The 14,618-nt window shown below is 42.7% G+C and overlaps 1 protein-coding gene across 3 annotated transcripts in view; it reads left to right on the forward strand.

Moving 5' to 3' along the window:
- Positions 1 to 14,618, forward strand: part of DPP6 (dipeptidyl peptidase like 6) — a 1,951,083-nt gene that overhangs the window by 1,660,527 nt on the left and 275,938 nt on the right. For all 3 annotated transcript variants that reach the window (XM_069211130.1, XM_069211129.1, XM_069211131.1), the window contains exons 14-15: positions 5,161 to 5,252; positions 5,601 to 5,648. In XM_069211130.1, coding sequence (XP_069067231.1) covers positions 5,161 to 5,252; positions 5,601 to 5,648 — 140 coding nt within the window. The remainder of the gene's footprint in view (positions 1 to 5,160; positions 5,253 to 5,600; positions 5,649 to 14,618) is intronic.

Raw genomic sequence — 14,618 nt, forward strand, 5'->3', positions numbered from 1 at the left:
ACTTGGGGGGGGGGGCGGCTGTAGCCAGTGTCCCACCAGTTCTGGTGTCTGGCAGTGCCACTCCTAGTGAGGGGGTGCAGAAGTCCAGACAGAGGGTTGAGAGGGGGTTGCGTACCCCAGTGGAAAACCTGGAGGGTCAGCTCTGAGAGCAGAGCCCGCCAGGATTGACCTTGGTGAGACCATTTCTGGGTTGGGGGAATCCAGACTCTGTCAGTTGGGCAGAGGTCAGGAGACCTGCGCCAGCCAGACACTTGTGTGGCCCTTGGGGATGGAGTGTCCCTTGAGGGGGGTAAGTGTGCCCCCCGGAAGTCCTGGTGTGCCAGGCAATGGTTCAACCACAGGGTGGTGATTCTGGGTTGACTGATCAGGTTCAGGGGGTAAACTCTGACCTGATCAGGGGTAGGTGTGCTCCCAAGGAAGTCCTGGTGCGCCAGGCAGTGGTTCAACCGCAGGGTGGTGACTCTGGGTTGGATGACTAGGTTCAGAGGGTAAACTCTGACCTGGTGGGGGGGTAGGTATGCCCCCCAGGAAGTCCTGGGTTGCCAGGCGGTGGTCCAGTCTGAGGGTACAGACCCCGGACTGAAAGACCAGATTCAGGGTGTCCTTCCTGACCTGGAGGAGGAGGCTACTGCTAACAGTGCCCCTACCATGTTGTCTTCTGGGGGGGCACTCCTAGTTGGGGGTGCAAGACACCAGAAGGGAGGGCAAGGGGAGGGAAGCCTCAGGTATAGACCTCAGGTTGGAGGACCAGTTGCAGGTTAACATCCCTGCACTGGTGGAAGAATTGTGCAGGAATACTTCTACAAGCACCCTGACAATTTTGGACTCTGGGGGTGCCGCTCCTGCAGGAAGGGTACAGAGCCCCAGAGGGGAGGACCAGGCTCAGGCTGTCTTCCCTGACCTGGTGGAAGGGAGAGTGGTCAAATGGTGTCAGGCACCTGGGGCTACCGCTCCCCACTCTCCACAGTCACAGTGGTTGGAGAGGCCTGAGGTCAGGCTCTCATCCCTGACAGTCGTCAGGGGTCACTGTGGCTTGCTGTTCTGGTGGACAGAGTTCCCCCTGGGGGAGGGGGGGTGAAGAGAGTCATACCCAGGGGTGGAAATCGACTTCGGACCAACGCCGCTGCTGAATCTGGTGACGCCGCCTGCACCCAACGCCGTGACCTTCGCTGGAACGTGACGAGCTTCGCAGGCCCGACACCGCTGCAGCCCCGCTGAAGTCTGCGACTCTGTGAAAGTCGCCGCACCACGTCGTGACCAACGCCGCTCGGAGTGCATGGATTCAATGTTTCGCACAGACGCCGCAATCCCCGACTTCGCGCATCGACTTGTTTTCACTCTTCACCAAAGATACTGTACTTGGGGGTCTACGCGACTCCGTGTCCGGCGGCCCTGGTGTTGGCTACTTGGGAACGACTCTGTCACGACACCGTGTTAACACCTCATTGATGTATTTTGTGTTTCTAATCTTTATTTTGGAATTTAATCTTTAAAAATGTATAACTTGACTTGTGTATGTCGGATTTTTGTCGTTTTGGTCTTGTTTTGTTTAGATAAATATTTCCTATTATTCTAAACTGTTGTTGTGTCATTTTGTAGTGTTTTCATTAAGTTACTGTGTGTGTTGGTACAAATAGCTTTGGCAGAGCTGTAGGCTTAACTTCAGAGTGCTAGGTATAAAGTATTTGCTGTATTTTTCTGACCTGGTGTGGGATACTTTTTGTTGGTGTTTTCACTATTTAATGTTTGAACTATTGCACAAATACTTTACACATTGCCCCCAAGTTAATCCTCAATGCTCTGTGCCAAGCTACCAGAGGGTGAGTACAGGTTTATTTGGGGTTTGCTTGTGCCGTACCCTGACAGGAATAATTGTGGTTGCTGCTTGACCAGGGCTTACACACCAGTCAACCAACAACCCAATGATGGCGGAGGTTGGCACGATGCAGGGTATTTTTTATTTGAGTAATTGATGGAAGTGTACTGCTCAGATTGACTGGATAGGATGGAAGTATCCCAGGTATTTTTATATTTTTATATTGTACAACAGGAAACGGTCAGAGGCTGCTCGAGATGGATGGCATTCCACAACGTATAGGTAATTTTTGGTGCGCAGTACAGAGGGAGCTCGGGGAGGAGAAGTTGTGTTGTGCATGGTTCCAGATTGACTCTTCTTTTTCCGGCAAATATATGTACTAATCTGAGACGGGGAGAGGATCAGCGGCTTGATTGCTCTAGATATATAAATCCGCAGTTATCCATAACATGCATTTTTCTAACCGAAGGTTCCAAATTACATCATAAGTAACTCGATATTGCTTCCATTATCTATTTGATTTCATCTGGAATGCCTCATTGAAAAGCATTCCCATTAGTGGCAATTACCCATTTTTTAATGTATATTTTACCCCATGTGAATGTGTACCATTGTGAAAATGTGCCCATGAGCAAACATTTGGGGGCACTACATTTTAACCTTATGAATTCTAAAGCCGCACATTAACTAATAAACTTTAATTTTCTGTGTGACGTACTAGTGATAATAGGTCTCGCCTATAGATGGCTTTAGCTATCTGTCATCATAGACCTATTGTGAACATTGCAGTGCATAGAGTGTGCTTCGGCTCAGCCCCGGGCTTATGATTAAATGACTTTATTTCTTGTATGTCTCACTTCCCTGCTCCACTTTCAATGGCTTTCCATCGCATTCTTGTGGGGATTTTAGCAGCTGCACGGATGGTGGGGGTGGGGAGACCACATTGCCCTTAATGCTTTTTTGCATGAGAACCCAGATGGTAAGGTGAAAATGGCTCATTTCAATATTTACGAACTTCGACCAAAGAGCATACGTTTATGCTCTAGCTTTATGTTATAGAAGAGATTAGGATGTTTTTCATAATGTCTGCCTGGCCGCTATTAAAGAAGGAAATATAGGGTCGCGTTTGATCCTTACTTTTAAAATGGATGTACTGAACTACTATAGTTAGCTAGAAAGACCTATAATGGAAATGAGTTTATTTTAAATTGGTGTTATAATTAGCGTTTTTTGGTATTTGTTCCTGGAATGTGTTTTTCCTCTGCATTTATATTATTACTCTTTTTAAGTCTAATGCTACGACTAAAACAATAAAGTTATTGATGTTGTTCTTGTGTGTTTCTGACCATTAGCATTTCAGTCTCACTGTGCTTTTACTGGAAAGCCTATATCCTTTCTCTGCTAACCTGAAACCTTGCATTAGAATGGATATGGAGAACTATTTTCTCTCTATCTCCCTCTGCTCGCTCACCCTCCTCTCTTTATTACAAACTGCCCCTGAATCCCGTAGTGCTTACTTGCCCACAGGTCCCTTATGCTTTGAGAATCACTTGTTTATTTTTAACCATTCCAAGATGACCTCACAAGCACACGTTTGTGATGGCCACCTTTGAGTGATTTTTATTTTGCTTTGAGAAAGTCCATTCAAAGTTGGCCACCCTGGATATGTGTACACTGTAGTGGCCATCTTGCAATGGATTGTTTTGAAGCAAGGAAAATCTGTTCAAAGATGACCACCATAGATACGGGCACATACACAGTGCCCATCTTTAAGTGCATTTTCTTCAAGCATAACAAATAATACTTCATAGATGTCTATTGCACACACATTGGCCACTAGGGAAGAAAATCAAGCATTCATAATGACAATAGATTCCATGAGCAGGGCATGTTTGCTTTACCAATGCATGTTTTCTCTTGCATATATACTTCACAACTTTGCACTGCACATTACATTTCTTTCACTAATATTTGTATTCTATGTATCGTTAGGCATCTTGTGTAAAACAAATGACATGTATGCACTGCAAAATTAATTGATTCTTTGTCATGTTTTCACAATAATGAGCTTATCATTCACAAGCCGTTGCACTCTTACAAGCCAGTCCTGTAATTATAATGAGAGGTAGATAACTTTTTCAGTTTGTCCACATTTTCAGGGAGAGAGAGTGTCCCTTGGTGAAAATGCATGCAATTTTTTAGGGGAAAAGTAGAGGCCTTCCCATCACCAACACAAAGTCGTAATTATGATAATTTCCTACCCTGGGAGGTCTCCTGAAAGGGAGGTGGTTTGTGTTAGCAGCCTGCTGCAGTCATACTATCTCCTTTGGACACAAGGTAGGCATGTTGTAGTGCGTTGGTAAGGTTGCGGCCATGGAAAATGTCCGATGGGTGGGGTAAGGAGTTTGACAAATGACACTGCTGAGCACCAGCAGCTCACAGCCTGAAGTGGTTACTTTTCCCAGGTGGTGTGTGGGAAGGGTACTTATGACATCAGCAGTGCTTAATTTGTAAATAAAAACGTGCTGGTGCCCAAAGCTCTCCTCTTAAATACGTGGCTGCTTTGATTAAATGTGCGAACACGGAATACTGAGGCAGCGTAATCCTGAAGCCATCTCGGGCCTCTTCCATCCATTTACAGTCCCTCCCTGCCCCTTCAGCTCACTCCTGCAGCTTTCTGCTCTCTCCTTTGTTACTCTTTTTCGTATTTCTCTTCCTTCATCTTTCTCAAATGTGTCTTGCTCTCAATAAATACTTGAGGGAAAAAATTAAGCGCCGGCCCTCAAAAATAAGTGCCGGTGCTCCGCACTGGAAACAACAAGCAGAACTTAAGCACTGGACATCAGCATTTCGTTGTCTTGAGTGGCCCTTCAGGTTAGAGAATTGTTTCAGTCTGTTGCTGTGCATCACAGAACCAGTCCCTGAACATACTGAATTTACAAAGTGCTTTCCAGCTAAGTTCACGGTGTACGAGTACCCCTACAAATATATGTACACCATATCAAATATATCAATTTTTATTCGAATCTTCAAACTCAGAAATTACATTTACATATTTTTTAAGACTTCAGGAAAAAGAGTTCTTTATATGCATCTTTTTCAGTTATTGCAGCCTACGGCCATCGTTGTTTATAACAATATATCATATCTCGTATTTCCTGTTCCATGATCAACTATCTGACTACTGTGTAATCATGTTCAAGGGACTGAATAACCAGAAGACTGTTCCCATTATTCAGTATATTTGTCCACATGTATATCAAGAACTGTTTTGAATAACTGCTCCAGGCACATGATTTTTAAATGCTAACAAAGGACTTCTCTGTTCTTTTATATTGTTCTAGGCCAATACCACCTATGAGAACTTACAGTCCATAACTTCTGGTGATTGGGATGTCACCAAAATATTGTCTTACGATGAAAAGCGGCAGAAAATGTAAGCATTCAGTTCATCAGTGATTAAAACTCATTCTGATATCCAAGATTTTTCTTTAGTATGAGTGTGATTTGTGAATAGAGAGACAGGAATTAAGATAATTGATGGCAACTTTATCGAGCAAAAATTTCAAAAGTATGTGTCCTATCACCGCAAGAAAAAAAACAGGATTTCAGAATTTTCATGCAATATTTAAAAAAACTTTCGAACAGTGTTGTAAAATTATATAGGCATAATAAATCATCTCTCCTTGGGTCCGCATACAACAGTCAAAATGCTATATGAGTTAACATAAACAATGGTTCAAACAAACTGTAAGACCAGCTTTTTTCTACTTTATGTTAATAGATACTTCCTCAGTACAGAAGATTCACCCAGACGACGGCATTTATACAGGTAACATCTATTTTTTAGGTATTACTTCACTGTGCATGCTTTTAAAATTCGACGATAGGTTTATATGGTATTGATTTGTGCGATTCTAAGCTATGAAAATGCCGACCCCTTTGTTTAATTGGGATTGTAACCGCTGCTGTGCATAGAGGTGAAGGAGGGTTCATCTTGGAGTAAATTCAGACCCATGAGAGGGGCAGTGTATGACTCTTCTGGAATGACATGCTCATCCCTTTTAATCATGAGCTGTTCTAACCTGAAAGCTAAACTGCTATGTGTACTAAAACATGACATGGACATACAGGGCTGTGCTGAATGGAATCCTGCAACTATAGATCTCATTACGCAGTCCCTACACGAGGGGCTGTTTATTCGGAGTCACCAGAGATAATGATACCAGAGGTCACATAGACAGTGGCAGTGTGAATTAAGCAAGGATTTCCGGCAATCTGCTGACTAATGAGGAATTACCAGGTAAATCTGATAGTCATGTAACTTTGGTGTATGAACAAGCTTTTCATGTGAGATCCTAATCTTCTCCAATGTTAATTGTACATATCCAATTGGCTCACAGTGTAGTTTCTAAGATTTTTTGCTCATAGATGTAGCTAAGTGGGAGCTTGTGAGGGTTCCCAGGGTCACGATAATGGATACATAGGTTGCTAAAGTCATCACAGGCCAGTCTGTATATGTTCAGTCTGAATCAGAAATTCAGTTTGTAACTCCTTGTTCAATTCCTTTGAATCTCTTTGATGGTTAGAGTTAATAATGCCTGTAAAACTATTAGATTGAACGCAGTGGACCACGCTGTATTTGTCTTAAACGCTTCTGTATTTATAAGCTGTAGCATTTGACAATGAAGTAGGTGATCTAAAAGTATTAACCTTATATCAAGGCTGGATCAGGTATTATGTTGGAAAATCACACTACAGACAAATAAGCTCGGGCGATTGTAGCTCATATCCGCCTAAAAAGGGACTGTGGACAGTCAAGGAAGGATTCTCTTAGACAAATCAAGAACTTTAAGATCACAGGGTAATATTTATGTGTGGAGTTTTAAACACACATTTAATCAAACAAAAACGTGTTCGTGGTCTTGAGAAAATTGGAGCACCGTACATAATGCCATCAGAGATGATGGTTGGTTTTGATCTGGTCATTTGTAACTCAGGGCTCATTCACACTAACGCTTGGGGCGGATCAGCCATGGCTTTTTGCCCTTGGTCCCCATAGACAATGCCTCTCACTTTAGCTGTCAAAAAGAGATGAACAGAAAAGTAAGGGCTCCGAATAGAACTGAGAAAGCAACGTCGGGTTTGACCTTATGGTTTCAGTTATGAGAATAAGAGGTGTTAAGCTGAAGCTAATGAATCAAGTTTGAGGGATGTTTGTTTACAGAGAGCATCCATACAGAATGTGAACAGTTCGCGAGTAGCACTGTAGTGTAATTCTGTTTAAAATTTAAAAAAATAATAATAACTTAAATGTATCCTGCTTCAAATTTTGCGTTTAGAAACTGCATCATTTAGTCTGATTACCCGAAACACCCATATAGAAGCTGTGCAAGAATATGTGAATGGGGTATGACCAGAGCAGGCCTTAAGCAGGTGGTGCTGTAGGCATGACTAACAGAAAAAGCCCTAGTTGGAGGGATAGAGGGACAAATATTCATAAAAGGAGTTCTGATTACTTCCGGTAATAATTGAGGTGCAGCAACAACATTGTCTGTTGTTCCATGGTTTGATATAGCAATGCGCTACTGATTACTAGCAGAGTGTGCTGACTTTGCGGGGCCTGTCACCTGTCACTGAACTCTTCTGTTATGAAGCGACTGTAGGCAATTACCTTATGATCTCACCACAACGTTTGACAAGAGAGGGAAATGGAGCAGCAAAGGGGCAAAACATAATTTTGCTTGATCCTCTTCAAAGCCCGTAGTAGAGCTTAAGGGTACTGCTTTCGTTTGCTTGCTATGACTTATGTGACTAATTTTAAGTTCCAAAAAGAAAAGGGGAAATAATTCAGGTACTTTAGGGCCCTGGGCCATGGTGAAGGGCAGGGCATAGAGTGAGTTTTGATGTCGAGAGGTAAATATGGAAGGGAAATGACAGACAGGGGTTCAGAGGAGAGAGAGACATTGTTGAAAGATATACAGGAAAGGGGCAGATACAGAGCCGAGTGGAGGTGAAGAGGAGAAGAAAGAGGGGCATGAGAAAGGGGGAATGCATGGGTAGAATGGTTGGAAAAGAGAAAAGATGAAGGATAAAGTGATTACTTAATATAAAGAAAGGAATCACCCAATACTGTGCAGAGAGTTTGCTTTGGGGCATCACAAAATATTCTATTCTGTTGACCCTTTGGAAATACCCATTCCCACACCTTTAACACTTTCGGGAGTGTTCTGTACCCAAATCCATTCTGGTAGTGAATATACTCTTGCCAATGACAGTAATAAATCTCCAAACATCTACAAACATCTACAGAGCGTGAATGAGCTGTGAACCCGTTTGTGAATACCCTAAAACGCAATACTTCTTAGGGGTTCACCAACTTCCCATGGCATTCCAACCTGCGACATTTCCTGCCTGAAAGTGGCAGCCAAGTACAAAATGCTGGTGTAATTTTATATAGAGAGTAAAATGTTTACTTATGTAAATCTACTTTTGTGAATGTACACAGGAACCATGCCATTTGGCACCTACCTTAAACATAACATTGCACATGACTTTGTTTTTCTGAAAATAACGTCCTTAAGGCAGGTCACTTTTCTGAGGGTGAGGAGAACAGTAATGATATATAATGTGTAACTCCGCTTTAAATGTGCTCCGCAATTCTCTGTACTCTCTACACTGCTTTTCCTAATGTTTGAAAATAGGGATAGGATTAGATATATGATGTTTCTCTGTTGAGCATATTTAATTAACCCGTTTCTCGCCGTGGATTAGTCATCGATACTTATCCCAAGCAAGTACATGCATGGACGTCAGTTCACCAAAATGCCAGGGGTAACTGAAGTGAAATCACATGCCCTTTGACCTCCACTTTCACTCACACACACGTACTTACACATGCACACAAATTCACACTTACATACACTCTCTCTCACATACACTCTCTCTCACATAAACACTCTTACCCGCAAGCACGCACACAGCATACATTAAAAAGTATTGTTGTACTCAACTCAGCTGCCGTGGAAGGGTTAATTCTAGTTAATCGGTCTCCATTGTGTTACACTAATAGTTAAATAAATAAATTGACAGGAAACAAAGTGTGTGGAGCCCCAGCTGTCCATAAGGACGAGCTGCCACTGTTTTCCTGGTGCAGAATTTGCCACCTCTGAAGCCAGGGGGTGCAAAGGCAGTGCCTTTGGAGACTAGCCGACACCTTAAATTCTTGTCAGATTTAACTTCCCTGTCCGTCACAACTGTCAGATACTCAGTCATTATGGCCAAGTGTCAATTTTAAGAAGCAAAAAAATGAAAAATTGTTGTTTTGATCTTCCTGCAGTACACAGTGTTTTATATCTGGCGATTACTGTATTGGTGAATTGAAGTGGTATTGTGGAGCTCTTTAGTGCTGGTAAATAGAAAGCGTTGTTTTTTTTTGTTGACTTCTCTATCTACACTCGTTAGGTCGAGCAGAACAGGTGCAAGCGCTGCTTTTCCGACGTGTTGTTATGTATCTAGGCTTTTAACTACGCCTACTGCACGCCCATCACTATCACTCGCTCATGGGCGTGCCCTTCAAAAATCCTTTATTTTGGTTGGTAAATGCTTTACGTTTGTTCCTTCTTGGGGCGGTTTAGTTGCTGCCTTTGGCATGGCCCCTGTTACATGGCTAATTGCACTTTTGCCGATACGTTTGGCTGCAAGCGAACTTCTTTTTCCTTTTGTGTGCTGCTTCACACTGATGCCCTGGCTCGTTGAATCGACTCGCTTACGTGAAACTGTACTACTTTTCATTTTCAATTTGTGTAGCAAGAAAAGTCCGGTTAGGAGTTTACAACGCTAATAGCTGTATTTGAGAAAATGCGAGAACCATTGCATTGCAAATGCGTATTTTTTATGCCTTCAGCTCCATGCAAAGGCTCCCTGGGTAAACAAGAGAAAGCAATCGTCGTGCTGTACATAGCACAGTGCTCTGTGAGAAGACACTACCAACAGTCACATCTTTTCCTTCAGAATGTGCCTCTGCACCATGAGGAGGATTTCAAATTAATCTGCTTTAACACTCAATCATATGTTTTATCTTTTTGCCTCGGTGCATTATAATCTTATGACTTAATCACAGCTGCTGAGGGTGAATAATGCTAATGCATTTTTTAATTATGTATAACTAAAATCTCGGCACTGAGGCCCAAGTGATTCCATCCTTTGATTGTATGTGATTTTTATATGATAGTAAAAGCACGATGAAGAAATAACATCTTCAATCCACAGTATAACAACGTTACCTTGACTTTAAAAACAGAATGTTACTTGCTAACAACCAATAAATGGCATATGGCAAGTGTGAGGTAACCCTAAAAAAAGTGTCAATAAGCCATAGAGAATTTGACTGGGTGCTTAAAATGTTGCTTCTGGTTGTTAATATTTGTATAAAGCTCTTGCATACAAGGCCATTGATCCTGGTGGTAGCTTCCAGGAATGCTTGGGTCTACCGTGCACTGGTAGGCCGGAGATGCCCCAGTTATTCCACCATTGAACTCGGTCCTGTTGCAATAATCTGACTGTACCTAGGGGTGGGCGAATTTGTGATTGTTTTGGCTCATGTATTGCACTTGTTTTTTAAAGAATGACTCATATTATGAGAAATGTTCTTGGTTAGTATCTTGGATTAAAATTGTATTGAAGGGCATATCTTATGGAAAATTTAATGCGAGGTCATACTTTGCAAGTAAGGCGGGATAGTTGTTTGAGAAGATAATAAACTTGTGTTCCCAGCACACATCAGTTTTACAGCTCCTGCAAGACATTTTATCCGTGAACCAGTCTTCCATGAGAAAAAGTTGTGTTAAAAGCAAACATCATAAAAAGGCAACACTGTATTTAAGAATTATGCAGTATTATGCTTCCTTAGTACAAATGTTGCCAGTCACTAATGGCAGTGGTGCCGCAACAATGTTCAGTATGAGGATGCTGCCATCAATGTTACATCAATAAGCACATGGGGATTGTGAAAAATCCAAGTGCCACACAAAGACCAAGGCCCTGGTGCCAAGTTCGTCAGAATCAAGGCACAATTTATCTGCATGATAACTGCATGGTATGGTAAATATTGTAATCTTCACTCTGTTAAATTTCATCAGGCTTGACCTTTCCAAATGTAATGCACCCAGTGATTGCTGAGTGCATTAAATAACACCAAACATGGAATTCAGGCACCTGCGCAGAGTTTGGGAAGGGGTTGGAAAAGACAGACTTACTCATGCTACAGGCCCAAGTTTAGAAAATGAGACACACCTATTCAACGAGAGAGTGATAACTGTGTAGTATACAGCTGGGGTGCCTTTTAAAGCACACTGTCTCAAATATATTACTACAGCATGGGGTGGTAGGGCATTGTTATTTACAGACAGCACATTATCTAATGAAATGGTCACCTCATTTGCACAGACGTATTTTTCTGGTAATACTATACAGCACCCAAATGATAATGTGTGGTAATCAGGTTTCAACGAATATTAGCAATTTGTGCTACACCAAATAAAGGCCTACATTGTGACATTGGCGGTAAGTACTGCCTACCGCCGCGGCGACACCCGCCAAAAGACAGTTGCCGCGGCTAACAGCCATCCACCAAATTATAACCACAGCCAGATTTCCGCCACAAGAAGAGCAGAAATCAAGCTGTGGCCATGTTGGCGGCTGGGTTTAAGGTGGCGCTGCTACCACCAGCAGCGTCATGCCAGTAGACCGCCGCCAGCCGTATTATGAAAAATAATACAGCCTGGCGGTGTTCTTCTGGTTGGCGCTGCTGGCTGTAGCAGCACCCCATCCCGTCCCCTGCTGGAAGACCCCCTGGATTCAGGTAAGTCGAGTTTCCAATAGGGGATGAGGGTGTTGTGTGTGTGGGTGTGTGTGTGCATGAGTGTGTGAGTTTGTGCGTGAATGCAAATGTATGTGTAGTGTTGTTTGCGTGCATATATGCATGTGTGAGAATGCGTGTAAGTATGGATATGTGAATACGTGTCTGCGTGTCAGTGTGAATGTGGTGCGGATATGTGCATGAATGAATGTATGCTTGCATGTATGAATGTGTGTATGCCTGTGTGAGTGGGTGTGTGTATGCGTGGTGCGTGTCTGTCTGTGTGTGTGTAGGGGTTGGGGGAATGGAAGGGGGGAATGTGGATGGAGGGAGGTGGGGGTCATCTGGGCAGTTGTTGGGGGGAGGGAGCCTCCTATCAGTGACAGGGAAGGAATTCCTTGTCACTGATAGGGCCTACCACCACGGTTTTCATGGCATTACGAACGCCCAGAAAATCGTGATGGTAGGCAGGGTCAAAATGCCTGAGGCGGTACAATAGCGACCGCCTGGATGGAGATTCTTATCTCCAGCCCAGCACTGCTACCGCCATGCAGTTGGAGTGGTACATTGGTGGGTTGGCTGTACTACCGCCACATTACCACCGACCACCGGGGTCACAGTTTGTTTCAATCCCATCAAAATCCTTGTTTCTGTCACATTTCAGAATTACAAAAAAGAGTTCTTAGTTTGTGCTTTCACGACTGGTGATACATTTAGAAATATGTACAGGTAGTTTATAGGTATTTAAATTTTGCTGTGTGTTTGAAAAAAAGTCACCATGCAGCCTTTCCTTTCACAATAACTAGATTGTCACATTTTCAAACCACCTACGGTTGCTGTCAGACAAATAAAAGTAAACACTAGTCTCCATTGTAAAAGACTATACAGCAATTTGTCAGATGACATAGCCTGACATTTGACTTCTGTCTTTGAACATACAGCAAATGTTATAAGATAAACACACAACTTAAAGGCATCTTTAGTGATCATTCACCTTCTGAACTCCAACATGGTTATTTTTTGGAGTGATACAGCTTCCCCCACGCCCCTACTTCCAGCACTTATGCCTAATGGTATCAGTTAGGAGTAACAGATAAGGCAAGTTACACATGGCTATGCTTTATTCATAATCCATATTCTGTGAATAGTTGTCGTACTCCATGCTTAGATGTGTCTTAATAATGAATTTTCAAGGGTAAGATATGGATACTCTTTTCTAAGTGAGTAAGCATGCCTTATTCTTGAAAATCCAATAATAAGTTGTATTTAAGCATAGAAAAAGACACAACTGCTGGTGTAAATTCAAACGTGAAATACAGTGTGTGTTGGAGACATCACAAAATCCATTAACAGTCCTTTAGGCCATTCATTATTCTATCCCAAATTTAAAAGTTCAGAAGAACTGGGACCAAGATGGACAAATTGGTCTTTAGCAAACCGTAGCTAAATGAGTTAGGTGACACAAATTGAGAATACCGTTACGCCACCAATGTTTATTTTCACTATTTTCACTATTTTCACTTCCTTTTACCTTGGGCCTCAAATGCTTTTTGTAATGGAAAATTCCCTCTCAGATCTTGCTTTTCCACCAGCCTTTTCACACAACTCTACATCAGAGCCATAGTTTGTGATTAATCGAGGAGTGACACCTAGAAAGAATCCCAGTGTGCTGGGCTCAGTGGGTGTCAATATAAGGTCATGGGAGTGCAAAAAGAGGCCTTCACAGCCAGAGAGAGGCGATAGCATCACTCTGCAAAGGCACTCCTACCTACCATCTGGCTGCCTGTTACAAGATTGTGACACGGGTAGACATAGCACTATTCCGATCAAGGTATTCCTACGTATGTGACACAGGCTACCCACCAAACTCCCACCCCCAGCGCTACATTTGTAAAAGAATGAGTGCAAGGGCCTAAAACCCTACTTCTGCTTAGAAGTCCCCTACCATTGCTATTAAATGTCAGCACATCGAAGCCAAAGCTGCTTAGACTTGAATTCATCTCATGCCTCTTTAATCCACTACCAGACACTGACTGCCTCTTTATCTCACTCTTGCTCGTCCCTGCTTTCTCCCTTTGTGATGATTTTTTTGCCTTTTGTCTTTCTCCTTCCCCTGCCCTGTTTCTGTCATCCAGGGAGGGAGGAGAGCTTCCAAAAGTTGTGAAAAGTATTACCTTCTGTGTTGTATTTATGAAGTCTCCTCAATAGGAGTGGTAATGTGAACAAAGGTATGCTTGCTGCGTCCTGTTACACTTGAGTGCATCTTGTTGAATCTCTAACATTTATTTTGGAAAAACTAAGTAAAATTAACAAAAAAATAATTATCATCTGTGGTTATTATCGTCTCTGGGTGTGCAAACAAACACCACCAACAGAAGGTGTTCCCAGAAGTACACTTGCCAGTTTTCGTACAGGTAAGAGAATCTACAGGATTCCCCTTTTTGTAGGGTTGGTTGTGCACCTAAAACATTAATGCAAATAAGCCAAATAATGGGACTAACAGAGTGCTCTATGACTCTCAATCCCTGAGCAACCCTCAGGATTTCCTTCATTACTGCCATGCAATGTTGAGGGAGGGAATCCTGGGGTTTAAATGATGATCGTACTCCACCAGATGCCTTTTCCACCTTGCTGTAATGTTTGGCTCCAAGATAGATCAGGCACCTGAACATGGCTCTGTTTTCACTTTCATACTTATGTCCAGCGCTGCCCTGCAGTTCTCCCATGATGGTCAAACTTATCCTGTAATCCAGAGTGTTAGACTTTTCATCCTTGGTGTGGTCTCCCTACCCTTTTGCCTCTGTTTCCCAGGTTGTTGATGTGTGCTGAACTCTGATCGGTTGCAGTTTTTGTTACTCTGGGCACTTTACCATTGCTAACCAGTGCTAAAATGCAAGCGCTCCTGTTCAAAATGTGTATGTAATTGGTTCATCCATGATTGGC

The sequence above is a fragment of the Pleurodeles waltl genome, chromosome 10, assembly GCF_031143425.1.
Source record: "Pleurodeles waltl isolate 20211129_DDA chromosome 10, aPleWal1.hap1.20221129, whole genome shotgun sequence".
NCBI lineage: Eukaryota > Metazoa > Chordata > Amphibia > Caudata > Salamandridae > Pleurodeles > Pleurodeles waltl.